The 15,194-nt window shown below is 36.1% G+C and overlaps 1 protein-coding gene across 3 annotated transcripts in view; it reads right to left on the reverse strand.

Annotated features, from left to right (window-relative positions):
- SLX4IP (SLX4 interacting protein) overlaps positions 1-15,138 on the reverse strand; it is a 120,150-nt gene extending 105,012 nt beyond the window's left edge. The window contains exons 1-3 of one of the 3 annotated variants that reach the window (XM_085218957.1): positions 14,713-15,130; positions 13,710-13,853; positions 9,112-9,160 (exon numbers count right to left, since the gene is read on the reverse strand). In XM_085218957.1, the coding sequence (XP_085075083.1) occupies positions 9,112-9,138 (27 nt within the window). In that variant the 5' untranslated portion in view covers positions 9,139-9,160; positions 13,710-13,853; positions 14,713-15,130. Of the gene's footprint in view, positions 1-9,111; positions 9,161-13,709; positions 13,854-14,712 lie in introns of all 3 variants that reach the window. The other 2 variants (XM_085218956.1, XM_085218955.1) reach the window with 2 other exon arrangements.
- Positions 15,139-15,194: the final 56 nt, after the last annotated feature.

Here is a 15,194-nt window from a genome sequence, read left to right on the forward strand (position 1 = left end):
CAAAACATACAAAGAGCTAGAATTGGACTCAGTGCAAACTGTGCTGAATAGTGCAGACCACCAGTACTACTTTCTGCTCATCTTGAAAAAGCGTTGGAATAAAAGGAAAAGTGAATTTTAAATTCACTAAATAACAGGAAAAAAAACCTCTCTCATCAGTCCTACCACCTCTCTGAATACTTATTAATATGCTTTTTGATTGAAAATCATGAAGAATGTATTTGTTCCCACTGACTTGCTTCTGCTTCAACAGGTTGGATCTCAATCTATAATACCTTTCCATAACCCTTTGTAAATCAACTACATCCACAATTTTTCCTCTACAACAGACTGTTTGACAATATACTACTCAGTACTTGCATGCAAATGTCCATGTAAATATTCATTTATTTAATATAAGTACTGACAAATACTAACAGTTTTCTTAAGAGAGATATAAAACAGTTTTGTTCTGTCATTCCAAGTTCTTCTGTAAGGTTTCTCTTTGCCTGAATGCCCATGTGAGCCAGTGGTGACTTAAATCACCAATCACAGCTAATCACTCTATTTCATATTATACTACTAACACTTATTACCAGACACTTATTGGAGACAAGAATATGGTTTTGTTTGTTCTTGTTTGTTTAAATCGTGGGCTTCACATTCAACATTATACCTGTCAGACTTATTCCTAGCATCTAAACTGTTTGTAAATTCTGAGACACAGATTGCAACTATATGACAATACAATACCCAGAAAAATAAGAACTGGAGCCTTACCACCAGTATACACACAGAATATGTCTTTATAAGCTTCCTATCCATTAATAAGGATTGGCATATGATGGCAAGGCAATATGCTATTGTAGTGTAGGAATGGAAAAATGAAGGAGAAGTTACACACTCCATGACCCTATTTAATGTCAAATTCTTGGATCTTGGCATTGAACAGATGCTCTTTAATGGCCCTGGATATAGCTCTTTCCCAACTCTAAAGTTCAGCAAATATTTTAGGTTCTAAGATATACACTTCTATCAGACTTTATCTGAATGATAAAAAGCAGGATAGATCACAATCACATATACTTAGTTAATTATGACTGCTATTAAATCACTGGTATATTAAATGAAAAAAATGTCTGTTTAAAATAGGAGAATATTGGCTTGAATTTGAAAGGCTGCATTTAACTGTATCTTAAATAAACTGTTATTACATCAGCTGAGTAGTGTCAGATACGCTAGACACCTTACTACTGTCTGGAAACTAAAACTAAACAGGCCTTCCAAAGAGGACCCTGCTCTTGGGTAAGAGTTTAGCTCAGTTTTGTTACTTCACAGGTTTTTATGCCAAAATGAGGATAGGGTTCTTGAAGTACATTCACAGATCTCAGTCATAATCAATATGAAAATGACAACAAAACATTCTGTGGTGCGGGGTCATATTTTATTATCTGGAAAACAGCAATGTTATGTCCATATCTCTTTCCCCTGTTCTTTTCCTCACTCTCTCCCAAGACGAACTACTAAGTATTCTTCAACAAATATGTGATGCAATACATGTATAGTGATTCTTCACTTGAATACTCTTTCAGATTACATGGGAAGTTACATGGAGAAAGTAATAATATCTTGGTTATGTTCAAGCTTGGAGATCCAGGATTTCACGTAAGCAGATCTGTCTATAAAAAGTACAGATAGCCAAAATAATAAAGAGGTCTCAATGAAAGGTGTTACAAAGACAAGAAAACACAAAAAGAAAATGAATATCACTCTGCCTTCAGGTTTCATAAAGGAACTTCCCTAGTTAAGTGTACACAGCAACAAGATCATCTTACAGCACTCGAACCACTGCAGTTAAGATTTTGGTTCCAAATTGTCAGCACGTGATCTAAACTACAAACTGTTCTCTTTCCACTTCCCCAAGTAAAAATTTCACAACTAATCATAAAGCTCTGCAGTAAGCAAAAAAAAGTTCTTTCATATAGGCCTCATTAAATGTACTGTGTTTTATGAAGCAAGGAAATAAAATATAGGTGAGTTTGATAGGCAAAGGTACAGACATCATGGAGTAAGTTTGAAAGACTTTTCTTCATTAAATATTCGCTTGCATAATTAAATGGACCTATACAGTTCATCTTATTTTTATTCATTATAGAAAGGTGTTTATTCTCTTAACTTGCCCAAGTAAAATCACACAGATGCAAAAGTTGACAGATACAACTTGGATGAGTGGGCTTCTTGGATGAAATAAACCAAGCAAGTGAAAAAGAAACAAGCTAGAAGTTTCCTCTGTCATTTCTTGATATAGTTGACGTAAACAGATATTACAGTATCTAAGAAATGTATCTTATTTCTAGTATTTTCCTTGGTACACAATAGTAATACTCAATTCTGATCACATTTTTTTTTTCAAATTAGACATGTCTCAGTTTTTAGCACAGAAAAAAATGTCACATTCATCATTAAAGTTTGGAATGAGTCAACTAGAAAATAAATGAAGAAAAATGAACAGAAATGGAGATATAATTTAAGATTATGTAGAAGTCTACGTATTAACTTTTAAAGCATGAATTTTCCCTAGTCTACATCCATTCAAGAAAAGAGAGCAATTCTGTATTGGTCCTACAAAACATTATCCATTTTAGCACAAGTTTAAATCTCGAAATCACTTCGATATTTTGATACCCATAAGCATAGCACCTCAAAACACCTCAAATTAGAAATGTTTCCAATCAAAATAAAGAAACTAATTTAAGAAAAAAAACCAAACCCACTAGTTGAATTCCTGATCATTTACAAGAGATTTGACCATTCCTCACTAACCTACATTCAGTTACTTGTTTCATAGAATTTAGTAGCATTCAGCAACAGCCTTACCTCTCTCTGCCTCTTATTATATAATCATGCAAGTAACACTGCTGATAATATTAGTGACTTCTTCACATTTCATACAAATTTTAGTCACTTCAATTACTAAAATAGATATCTAGAACTTACAGTTTGTGGCAACCACATTGTCACATTCTAATTGAGCAGCTGTCAACAGTTAGAAAATAATTGCATCCCTTTCAGAAGAACTAGTGTGGGAAGTGAAACACTTGGAGTCATGGTAATGAGTCTGTTTTCATCAGGTGACCATGAGTCATCATTTTATCAGCAGTTTAAAGGGCTTTCACAACAGTCAAGCATCATCAGTGCTCACACTTAGCAATGACTGCAGCAGGATACTGAAATAGGGTGCCATGCCCGATGGTACCACTATTTAAGGAACTGCTTGACTAATGAGTCAAGGAATATACTGCAAAGTCATGGTTGAATTGGAAGTATTGCAGTACAGAAAATACTCACAAACCAAGCAATAGTTTTGCTTTTGAAAAATAGATTTCTTTTAAGGAAGTAGCAAATAACATGGATGAAACATAAGGAAAGAAATCAGATGTGTCGTCAGCCTCTCTTCTCCATTTTATTTCACACCTTAAACAGAACACACTCAAAAACCAGATATCCACATACTTCCACGTACTAAAATCCATCCACATTGCCAAGGAAAGAGGCCTTGTGAAACAATATATACCATTTCCTTTTTTATGATACTAACACCAATAGCAAAAACCACATAGCTATTGTTAAATTGGACATGATATTACTGGCTACCATAGAGGGGAATTATAGGAAATGGGGATCCTCTTACCTCCCATACTATTAACCCCCATCTAAACTCATTAGAAAGAGCTAAAGGATCTCACAGTTTGATCTACACCACAAGCTGAAGCTTCTCCCAAGACCTACAGACACACACTGACCCCATGCAGTACCTCTGCTAAGTTTTGTTGAACTGCAAGAAATTGAAATTCCCCATTCCTTCCCCTTCTCTTGCTGCACTGAGGGCTCATGTAGGCAGTACCACCAAGATCTCCAAAAAGCAGAACAGTGGAAGTGAAAAATATGTTTTTGCTGGTCAGAAATAAGGTATAAAAGAAGCTCCATGAAGATGATACCTTTGTAATAATTTTGCAAAAAAAATAAATCATGGTATGGTGCGTATTTACATTCATATCACTGTCAGAGCAGCATAGTGCTAATAATTACCAAAATTCCTCATTCTCTGCTATAAATAGTATTTTATAAACTACTTAGATTATTTAGGTTAATTTATTTGCAATACCAATGAGTAACCTAAACTGAAGCATTCTTTTATTCATTTTCAAAGCAATCCCTGTGAAGGCAGTGTTTCTACCACTGAAGTTCATCCCTCTGGCTTCTTATTCCTTTCCCCTGCTAACACTTTAATGTCTCAGTTCTTCATTGACTCATCAGTTCCCTAGGCTTGAAAACTCTGAGGTCAGTGAGGAAACTTCCATAGATTCCGGGAGGTTTAGAATTAGAACATGCACTTAATCCTCCTTCCCCTTTTATCTCCCAACTTCCTTTTATTTCTTCTGGAATTTATTTACTAGTCACTGTAGTCATTGCATAAATGGTGCCATAAAATTGAGAATGAAATGCACGGTAAGAAAGCGAACTAAATAGATGTCTCTCCATCCTTCGTTGTTTATTGATTCTTGATTTAAATCACATTTTATGCCAGGTTACTTATTATCTTATTTAAGACTTCTAAGCACTTCTAGACAGGCATCATATTTGACACACTCCTACAGCAACTAACACATACAAACATCACAGCTGTGAGAAGTGTATGATGGTAATTGAAAATAATAATTCCAATCACTTGTATTTATAATTGATCTGACCAATATTGCTATGGGAGAACTACATCCCTAGAAAACCACCACGAAGTAGTTAATACAGCTATTCTTCAAATTTTAAAGATCGAAAAAGCAAACATAAGAACAGATAATTCTAAAATTCAGTAACCTTTAATCAGTTTACAGAACTATGGTACTATACTTCTAAGATTCAAAACACATTTGCAAATTCAGTATCAACTTAGACAATTGAATCTTAGCATATTTGTACTGAAACATTTGCAATTACTCCACTAACAGCAATTTCACACACAAATGTCTTAGTTTTGCAATGTGGAAAAGAACATCAGAATTTCTGTCTTGATTAGTTATTTCAACTAAGTGCTCTGAAAAAACCTAACTCAAACCAGAAAACATTATGCTACAGTGTTCAAAGCTATGTATGTGAAAAAAGCATCTGTAATATCAGTCCAGTAACTGGGCAGTCACAAGATGTGTTTAAAATATTTTTTTAATGTAAGTAGTATTTGTTGTTCTCCACTTGAGAGCACTGTATTCATTTACACATGGACTTAATACAGTAGTAAAATGCACTTAATATCCTCCATTGCTCCTTTTATGGAAACAGACAAAATTAAAATATTAGATAAAAAACCCCACTTGTCTCCCTCCTTTTTTTCCTCTCCAAATAATTCGCAAGAAGCAAACATGCCTCTTCCTTGTACAGAAAATATTTAAAGAAATACCAGCTAACCAAATATGAATACTTTCAGAAATCATACATTGCATCTGTTTGATCACGTAGATGTAACCTAAGGATCAGGTAGATGCACCTGATACAGAAAACATATTATCATTGTACAATATTTCAGCTAGTGGCTAACAACAACAACAAAAAAGCCACAGAAAATGAAGTCATAGAAGTAAATTGTCCATTTTCTTCTTCCAGACCAAACACAAGAGTATCCTATGCAGCTCTGTGAGCAGACCCTAAAATGACCTGTACAACAACGCAGGTACATGCTGGCAGGTACTCTGATAAGAAGATATCTTTCCATTTCTTTCCACCTACTGTTAGGACCTAGAATCAACATAATTGGCATGCACACTTTTTTTGTGAGCACTTTAAGATATTAAAAGACAGATACTAAGATGTGTTTGCTTATAAAGCGACATTTCAATGATTTCATTATATTATAGATAATTAAGTTATGCATGCATAAACAAGGAAAATGAAGAGGAAAATTGATTACATTACAGTCGCACTGTCATTTTCCTATCTCGTCACATCCAGTACTTCCATATTCATTTCCAGTTAAAAAAGTAATAGAACACAGAAAAATACACTTGCTCCTGCAAAGGAGCTTTCAAATTAAAGTAAGCAAAAAAAGATTAAAGTAGGAAGGACCACTCCCAGCATACAATAATTTCAACTGATAACAAGGAACAATGCTGAAAAATCAATTGCAGAGTGTACTGAGTGACCAGAGAACACTGACTCTAAGATATGTGCTTCCAAAGGCCTGCAAGTCTGAGATAGAACAGAGCTCTTAATTTCTGAATGTAGGAAATGCCAAAGTAAAATAAGCTTCCCTTTGAGTTGAGCTATTGAAGTGTAGTAATAGCTTAAGAAGTCTTCAGCTTTTGGCAAATGAACAAATTGCAGAAAACAGCAAATGAGATTTTTCTATTGGAGTTATAAAAATCACTGTATTTAGATTTGCAGTTTCACATGAATAAATTCTATTTACATAATTTTGGAAGAATATTCTTTCTAGTTTGGCCAAAGTTTTAAAACAAGGCCCCAGTGATATTACTTTTCAAGTCTGTATAAAGTTCATAATTTTGCTGTAAGCCTCACCAATTAAAGTTAAGATTTATTTCTCAAAAGAGCAGTAAAATATTTTAGCAACACAGAAAGCTTAATTAAATTCATATGTTTTACTTTCCAGATTTAGGGGCATTTTTACCATTCAGTGCTTTATGAAGTATCAATATTATTTAAAATTGAAAGCGCCTGATCAAAGTAACTTCTGCAAAATATTATCTATTGCACATCACAACACTGTGGAATCCATCCAAGTGGCAATCAAAGAATGTGTGTTTAGGGCTTAACCGCAGATTTTGCATTAAGGTTTAAAGCGATTTTACTGCATCAATTATTTTATTTCATTTGCCTTTAATTGCCCATACTCAGACACAGAGGCATCTTCCAAAAATTGGTCAATCGCTCCCTCTACTGGAAATAGCTGACCATTACACTGCAGATACAGATCGCATTTAACACCATAACTAAGAAGCAAAGCTATTAAATACATTATAGGCGTTTTCTTCTTAAATTTTGCTCAAATCAGCTAAGTCTTGAAAGATGAATTAGCTGTAATTTCCAGTCTTTTACCAAAAGTATTAAATCATGCATACTTACAAAACATAAAAAAGCAGAAAACATAGAAAACAAGGAAAGCATAAAAGATTTTCAGATTCCATAAAATGATCCTCCACCAAACATGAGAAACCTAAAGTCAAGACTACAGGACATTCTATACTCTCTCTGTGCTCTGCCCTTTAACGGAGAATCTTCTCCACAAGGATCTTCCTTGAGAAAATTATGTGAAAGTTAAACGGTCTTCAAAAACAATTATTCACATTCAGTGAATGGAAAGAAGCAAAGAATTCATACACAAAGTAATCTAAATAATCTAAAATAAAAATGATATGCACCTTTCTGCACAAAAAGAATTCCAGTTACCTTTGTCATATTTGCCTTGAATAAAATGCATCAAATATACAATGAAAAGTCAATGCGTTAATTTTCAGGATTCTGCAACTACAAAAATTAATTCTTATTTGTTAAGCATTACCGGGAAGAAAATGAAATTGTATCTCAAAAAGCTGCACCTATTATACTCTTACCTATGAATTCAAGCTCAATGAGAAATGATCCATTTGCTGATGCTGAACTAGCAAACATAGCAATTGCCAGAGTCTTTACTGAATAAAGTACAGTCTGCTGGATCAGCACACTGTAATTACACAGATCAGTAACAAGCAATCTTACATCACTTTATCTAGCAAAGATATTGTGACTCGTATCACTTGTTTTCTTTGGCATTTGCATTAATACTAATGATATCAAGAGATTCCAGCTGAGAAAGACAATGGCTTCACCCTCAGCTTCTGTTGTTACTCCATCCATACACCAATAGCACATGGAGCCAAAATATCAAAATCAAAGATACTTTTCCTGATATAATAGCTATATTAATTGAGAATTAGTAAACAGTATGTCAGTTGAGGAGATCTCTGAAATAACAGACACAATACTGTCAATTTAAGCTGTATAATCACATTAAAGAGTAAAAAGAATTGTCCTAGTAAGAGAGAGAACTTCTACTTGGGGAAGAACACAAATATTACTCCTTAGCATTTAAAAAATAAAAATAAAGGGTTTGGTCTGCTTGTTTAACAATTGTCTTACACACACTAGAAGATTTCAACAGCTTCCACAGCCTGATCAGTCAGCAATATTTTTGTGACTGTACTCCAAAAAAAACGCCAAATAAACAAACCACCAAAACAGCACTGCCAAGATTATCCACTGAGGAAAGGGTCTCTTCTAAGGAGAAAATTCCCAGGTAAAAAAAACCAAACAAACAACATTTCCAAGAGAATAACACATTGCTCTAATAATTCAGAAATGCATGCCAAATCTAAACTACCTCAGACATACATGAACAAACCAGAAGTAGGAAAAGTGGTCCAAAAGAGAAACATTAACCAATTTTACTCAACAATTAAGTTAGTCATAAAATGATACAGTTAAGAAAGAAAAAAATATAAAGTGCTATATTTTATTACAGAATGTTTTGAAATGCATTACTCTTCAGATGTTTGTATGACGTTAGAAACTGTTTGAAAAATAAATTGTAACATCATTTTACCAGGCACTAAGCACAACTAATGGCTGAGAACAGAAAAGAGGCAGTAAGAGATGCAAGCTGAGTCAAGTGTGATAAAGAGTTTAAGAACATTACTGCCTCTTAAACCAGGAACTCCTAAATTATCTGGGAAGTACACAAAAATATTACAAGATAACATTAAGAGAAGAATCTGTGTTAAATTTTGTCTTATAACAAGTGCTGTTTTACCAAAAAATCATGCAGTTTCTAACTCTAATCACACAATGAATCATTCCTAGTTATGTGATTTTGATCTTCAACTGGCTCTGCCATGATTCAGCAGCAATTCTGGAAGTTTGCTTCCGAAGACAGAAAAGGTGACCGAAATTATACTAATATGATCAGAAGCCTGAAGGATGCTCCTCTTCATCATTAAGTTTTAAAGCCAATCTACACACATACTAAGAAATACTACCTTTCTCTTTTCTTTTTATTTTTTTAAATAAAAGCTATGGCATACTACTTACCTTAATGACAAATTTGTTGGATGCCATGATAGCTCAGTGTAAGCTGGTCCTATAAAAACATCAATTAAAAATGATCAGTACTAGGAAAAACTCATTATGCCCAATGACTGGGATTTTTTTTTTTTTAATCTATTAGCCTTTCCTCCCCCCCCCCCCCATTATCACCACTCTTCAGACTTGATATTTATACTCTGCTTCACGGAAACTATGGAAAACTATTCTTTAAAGGAGAATTATTTAACTACCTGTCTCAGCTCCTCTTACTGAACTCTATTACCAGACACTGAACAATAAACATCTCTAATACAAAACTAGAACTATTTCCCAGTCCAGCACTAGAGACTGATTACCCTTACTTATCCTAAAGAAACTTTCAGGCGGCAGCAAACTAAACCTAGAATATTCCTTTACTACCATGTCAACCACTGGCCCATATGTGGATGTCCTAGACCTAGTTTCTCTTCCAAAATAATACCTTCACATGAAATCCCTTGGCATAGCTTAAAGAATAAAGAATAAAGAGAGAAGTAAAAAAAAAAAAAAAAAAAAAAAGAAACAACCACCACACACACAATTAAAAAAAAAAAAAGTATTTTTAAGAAAACAAGACTAATAAAATATAAATATGATATATTAATATATATTAAAATATAATAAAACATATAATCATAATATATGAAATAATACCAGTTCTAGTCAGAGTCCTCAGACCTAAGCTCACCCCTTCCCATCTTAAGGATACTCCACTTCTACATAAGCAGGGAACCCATGACAGCTCATATACATCAGCAGACCTACAGAAAGTCTCCTCCATCATGCACACTTCAGCAAGGTTGAACTGCAGCAAGAAAATTTCTTAATTGAAACATCTACCATCTACTGGCAGTTCAAATAATCATGAGTATCATTTAAATCAGCTCAGGAATAAAGCACAATTTTTTTTTTTTTTTTTTGACGAGTGGATTAGAGTGGGATAGGTTGAATGGGTGATAGTGGGGAAAGGTTAAAGATAGCATGGCTTCTCACAGACCATGCACGTGCTCATTTAAAGCTCTAGACTATTACAAGCATAAAGCAATGTGACCCGAACACTATTTTGATTGCACAAAGTTTGAACTGAATTTCAGATATCCTCCTGCTTATCCTAAACAGGATTTAGATTGCTTAATTTGGCATATTGGGTGAGAAGCATTGGGCTGCATGAGTCCTGACAATTCCAAATAACTTAAGAAGTGTTAATTCATGCTGGAATCTAAACCCAACTCCCTCCTGATGAGGGAAGAAAGCTCTAGTCAATCACTAAGACTTCCTTTTTTTTTTTTTTTCCTCCATAGTAGAGCACTGTAACTCACTCAAATGGCTACAGCCTTCAAACAGACTTTCAAAACAAGCCACAGGTCTAATCCAAACTCATCTCACTTCAACTACCATTTTCCAAGCACACAACAATTGTGGTTGCAGTACTCAGCACATATCATGGCTAAACATTCACATGCCAAAAGGTAGCAAGTTAAGTAAAACCAACAAAAGACTTTCCAGCTAACTCCACAATGTTGGAATTCCAAAGAGACACAGAATAGGCCATGTTACCAAATAATAACAATACAAAAAAAGGGAATTAAAAAAAAATTAAGATACATTCTGTTTTCACCCAGGAAAGGACAAAAGACAAAATACATGGGAAAGATATGGACCGGACTGAAAATCAAGTGAATGAGGGTCCCTGTACTGGCAAAAGATAGAAGCCAACAATGCAGCTCAAGCTTCAAATTAAAGATAAGCGTTTATAGCTACTGCTGCTATACAGACTGCTACTGAAATTACAACAGAGAACAGAGCTGTTTTTCATATTCTACAAGATTCTTACAGAAGTAATCTCCTAAACTAGAGAAATAGAGTCAATTTTCTGATAGATAGTATTAAAAAAAGAGTTAAAATTCAGGATTATGTACCTATTTTTCACTATACGCTTCCAGCTATTGTAAAGCATTGAGAGAGAGCTGTCAAAATTTCAGGACACAAGTCCGGTTGGTGATATTTGTCTCTGTCAGACACCACAATTATATATTTAAAAACACAGTCATTTTCCTTATTTAGCTTCAAATAAGTGTGAAACAAGATAAAGAACCACTTAAGAACTACAAAGCACAGATAATTATGATCTTAAGATCCAACAGTAATAATTTTAATTAGACTATCACTTCCTTGCAGTGCTTTCATTCCACTTATGCGAATACTGAGAACTGACATCTCAGAACAATTGCATGAAAAAGCAAAACCAGCAAGAACACAATTCTGTATACTGGCTCAATGAAAACTCCCAATTACTTCCATGATTTCTCTACATACCACGTCAATTCCCAAGCAGTAAGAAACAGAAATGTGGAAGTACTATAAGCAGTGAGAAATGAACCAGTTGTTACTGTAAGCAGGTTAAGACCCACGTTGAACTGAGAACCGCCATGCAAGTAGTTACTGAAAATCAACTTTAATACAGCTAAAAAGATGATTTTGTTACACTCTAAAAAAAAAAAAGAAAAAAAAAATCAAAGGAATTGTATGTACTGCATGTCATCAGTTTAAACAATAATACTAAGCAGAAAGTAACACAGAGAAGATAATTTTCCAGGAAGCAGCCACAGACATGAACTGGAATACCGTATCTTGCACTGCAGGATTATCATTCTCTTTTGCACAAAATAACCCTAGAATCTTCACTAACTTCTTGAGTTGACTTCATTGATAGAGTTTCAGAAACAACGTAGGGAATAGTGCTCTTGACTCTTGTAAAAGAGTATTCCAATTCAGCCAGGCAGTAAGGTTCTGCTGCATAGAATAAATGTAGCAGAACTACTATAAGAATCTTAGAAAGAGATCAAATTCAGTAACTCAGTAGCAGCTGTCAGAACTTGGTCAGATAGAAGCTAAAAGGAATGAATAGCAGCCACCAAAGCAAAACAAACAAACAAAAACCCTGCATTTCTCAATTTCTTATAATGATCTACAAAACTGTACTCCTGGTTCAGGAACTACAAGGAAGGACTACTCACTCTTCATGCGAAAGTATAAAGCAAGCAGTAAGATACATCACACCCCACAAAACACAGACATGGCGTATCAGACTCTCTGCAAGAACAGTAACAACAAAAGAAATCTGGTCTCCCTATTCAAACCAGCTGTGACTTTCATGGCTGGGATTTTAATTTCAATGAAAGACTAGTAAATCTAGAGGTTTACTAATGATCCCTCCACCTCCTCCCCACATCCAAAAAGAAGCAAACAAAAATCAAAAAACAATAGGCATAAATAACAAAAAGTAGTTGTGGTATATCACTTTTGAGTTGCATAGAGCACGCATTTCACATCAGTGATGGAAGCTTGTGAACTCATGAATATTTGAAAAGCCCATGTTTTATCATTAAGCGTTACATTAGTAAAGATACAAAGAAGAGTTGAAATAATGCCAGGGTACCACCTTTTCTCCAAATGCTCATATCCTGCTTGAAAACAAGAAGCGAGTATGCATCGTCTGATTTTTTTCTGGGATCACCAACATAACAACATGCCACCCAACACGGATGCTGTTTCTGATGTAACCACAACCCTTATAGAAAGAATTCTTCCCCAAATCTAATTTACAAAGCAGTAAGAGAAAGAAAAAAAAAGATTAAAAAAAATCATAAAACAAAACACCACAATATCGAGACATCAAGAAATGAGGGGAAAAATCCCACAATGCTACAAGAAAAGACTCCATCCATCTCTAAAATACTTCGATACTTACTATGTTGCAACCAAAGGATGAAGGTCTGTTACAATTGCTGCTATTTAGTAACAAAATCTGATTCATGGAATACTGCATCTGCCACAAAATAACCCAAGTCCTAAATGAAATCACCCAGAAGAAAACTTGAAGACAACTACACAAGACAGAAAAACCTAGCTAAGAAATTTTACTCTCTAAAATATAAAGTCTCAATATGGTGTTTGTAGTATTTCAAACATCTAAATTATTGATGGACATCCTGCACCACAACAACAAAAAAAAAACAATGAACAAACAAACATCAAAACAAGTTCCAGAACTAAATACACAACCTCCTGGTAAGAAGCATCAGGTATGTTCTAAAAATGACACAATGGAATACCTTCCTTTCTAAAATGTAAAGTCAAGTGAAATGACAGATACTTAGAAAATTAAGGAAATGAGATTTCCCAGAAAGCAAGTTTTAGCAGAAATGATAAGCCACAGCCCGAACCAGTGATGGAGCACCTGGTAGGAAGGCAGGGGCAACCCAGGGGAGCTCAGGTGCATGCAACACTCCTGAGTGACTGAAATGTCTGGAGCCAGGATCCACCCCTTCCCAAACCTCATTTAAGGGCTGGTAGTGGAGACAAAGGCATCTCTTGGTGGAGTTCCCTACCTCCCAGAGGCCTTCCAAAGGTAAGCAGCTCTTTTTCTTTATTTCTATAGTTGCTGCATTTGGGTTCATTCTCATTTGCTACAGCCAAAGGCTTTGCTATACTGCTGTTATCATAGTACTTTCTATCCCGTTACAGCATTACACACATCAGTCAGCTGATCAACAGCATCTTACCTTAGTGAAGCTGTGGCTTTCAGTGCTGACAGAACTGAAAACTCCTGCCACACATGCCCACATACAGCAACTTCTAACGCTGCAAATTGTTCATGCTCTGCCCATCTTTAGGGGCTGTTATCACATGTGAGAAGAGGTGGGCACCTGAAAAAAAAAAAAAAAAAAGCAAACCCAGAACAATAATTGGATACTCTCTAGGATGTGTCACTGTTAGTTATCACTTATAAAAGAGCCAAAATCAACTATCATAACATAAAAGACTTTCTTTTTCTGAACTCTTTAGAGCTTAGGTGTTGGAGAGCAAGGACTGCTAGTGCTCTGGCAGATAGCTTCTAAACATTGACCCAAGGGTCAGCAGGGTAACACCATGCAACAGACATTCTTACAAAGCATTTCTGCTTCTGCAGAAATATGCCATCACCTGTGGGCATTTCGATCTCAGGAATTCCAGTCCGCTGTCCCTTTTTTTTTTTTTCCACTTCATCAGAAACCACTCTTCCAACAAAGTTGCAATTTTTTTTTTTTTAGTTCATTGTTATCTGAACGCTTTCACTTGGAGTGTCAATTCACCTTTAAACTACAACACAAATGCAACAGTGGTATATTTCACCTACACAGCTGTTGATATTTGAAAGCAATGAGATGCACAGCAGAGTGCCCTGTCAGATGGGCTAGCTGTGATCTTCTGCCTTGCTGAGTGAATCCCAGCTGTTCTATGTATGTTTCAGAATCGCTATGCTCCTTTCAGAGTAGACATTAAAGTTTAAGTTAACTTCTAATAAACCTGCCTTTCGGCTACGGTTATAAACACTGCAATCCTCCATCAACTTAAAACCGCGGGCAAATACGACAGAAATGTTACTGACAGAGACTGAAGGAACAGGTAAAGCAAAGAGTGAATACAGAGTGAGTACAGAGTAAGATAAGCAGAAGGAAGTTCAGATAAGGGAGCTCAGGCACTGAGAACGTCTTGAACTCGTTGCGGTCAGGTAACAGCGTCTACCTGCACGAAGGCTCGGACTAGAGGAGCACAGGAGAGAGCGGGGACAACGGCAGGCAGCGAAGACGAGGCGGCTTTTTTAAAATCAACGGGAAGCTTCGGGAGGCGGAGCCTGAGGGACGGCCGTTACTCCGAGCCGCCACCGCGCGCCTCTGTTTCCAGGGAAAGCGGGACTGCAGCCTGAGACGCGGCGGCTACAGGCAACGAGACCGAGCTCGGGAGCAGCTCTGCCCCGCTGCATTCGCACCGCGTCTCCTGCCACGCCGTGCCCGCTTCCAACGGTCCTAATGGCTACGTTGCCCCCAAGCAAGATGGCTGCCAAACGCGAGCTTCTTCTCCCCTATCCAAAATGGCCGTCTTCTGTAGCCGCGGCCCGCGCCGCGTTTTGCCCTAAAGTAAAATGGCTGCCAGGGCGGTGGGTGACTGTAGGAGAGCGAGCGTGCTCGTTGATCACGTGATATAAGGGCAGGCCAATGGCACGCAGG

The sequence above is a fragment of the Meleagris gallopavo genome, chromosome 2 (genome assembly GCF_905368555.1).
Source record: "Meleagris gallopavo chromosome 2, MGAL_WU_HG_1.1, whole genome shotgun sequence".
Taxonomy (NCBI): domain Eukaryota; kingdom Metazoa; phylum Chordata; class Aves; order Galliformes; family Phasianidae; genus Meleagris; species Meleagris gallopavo.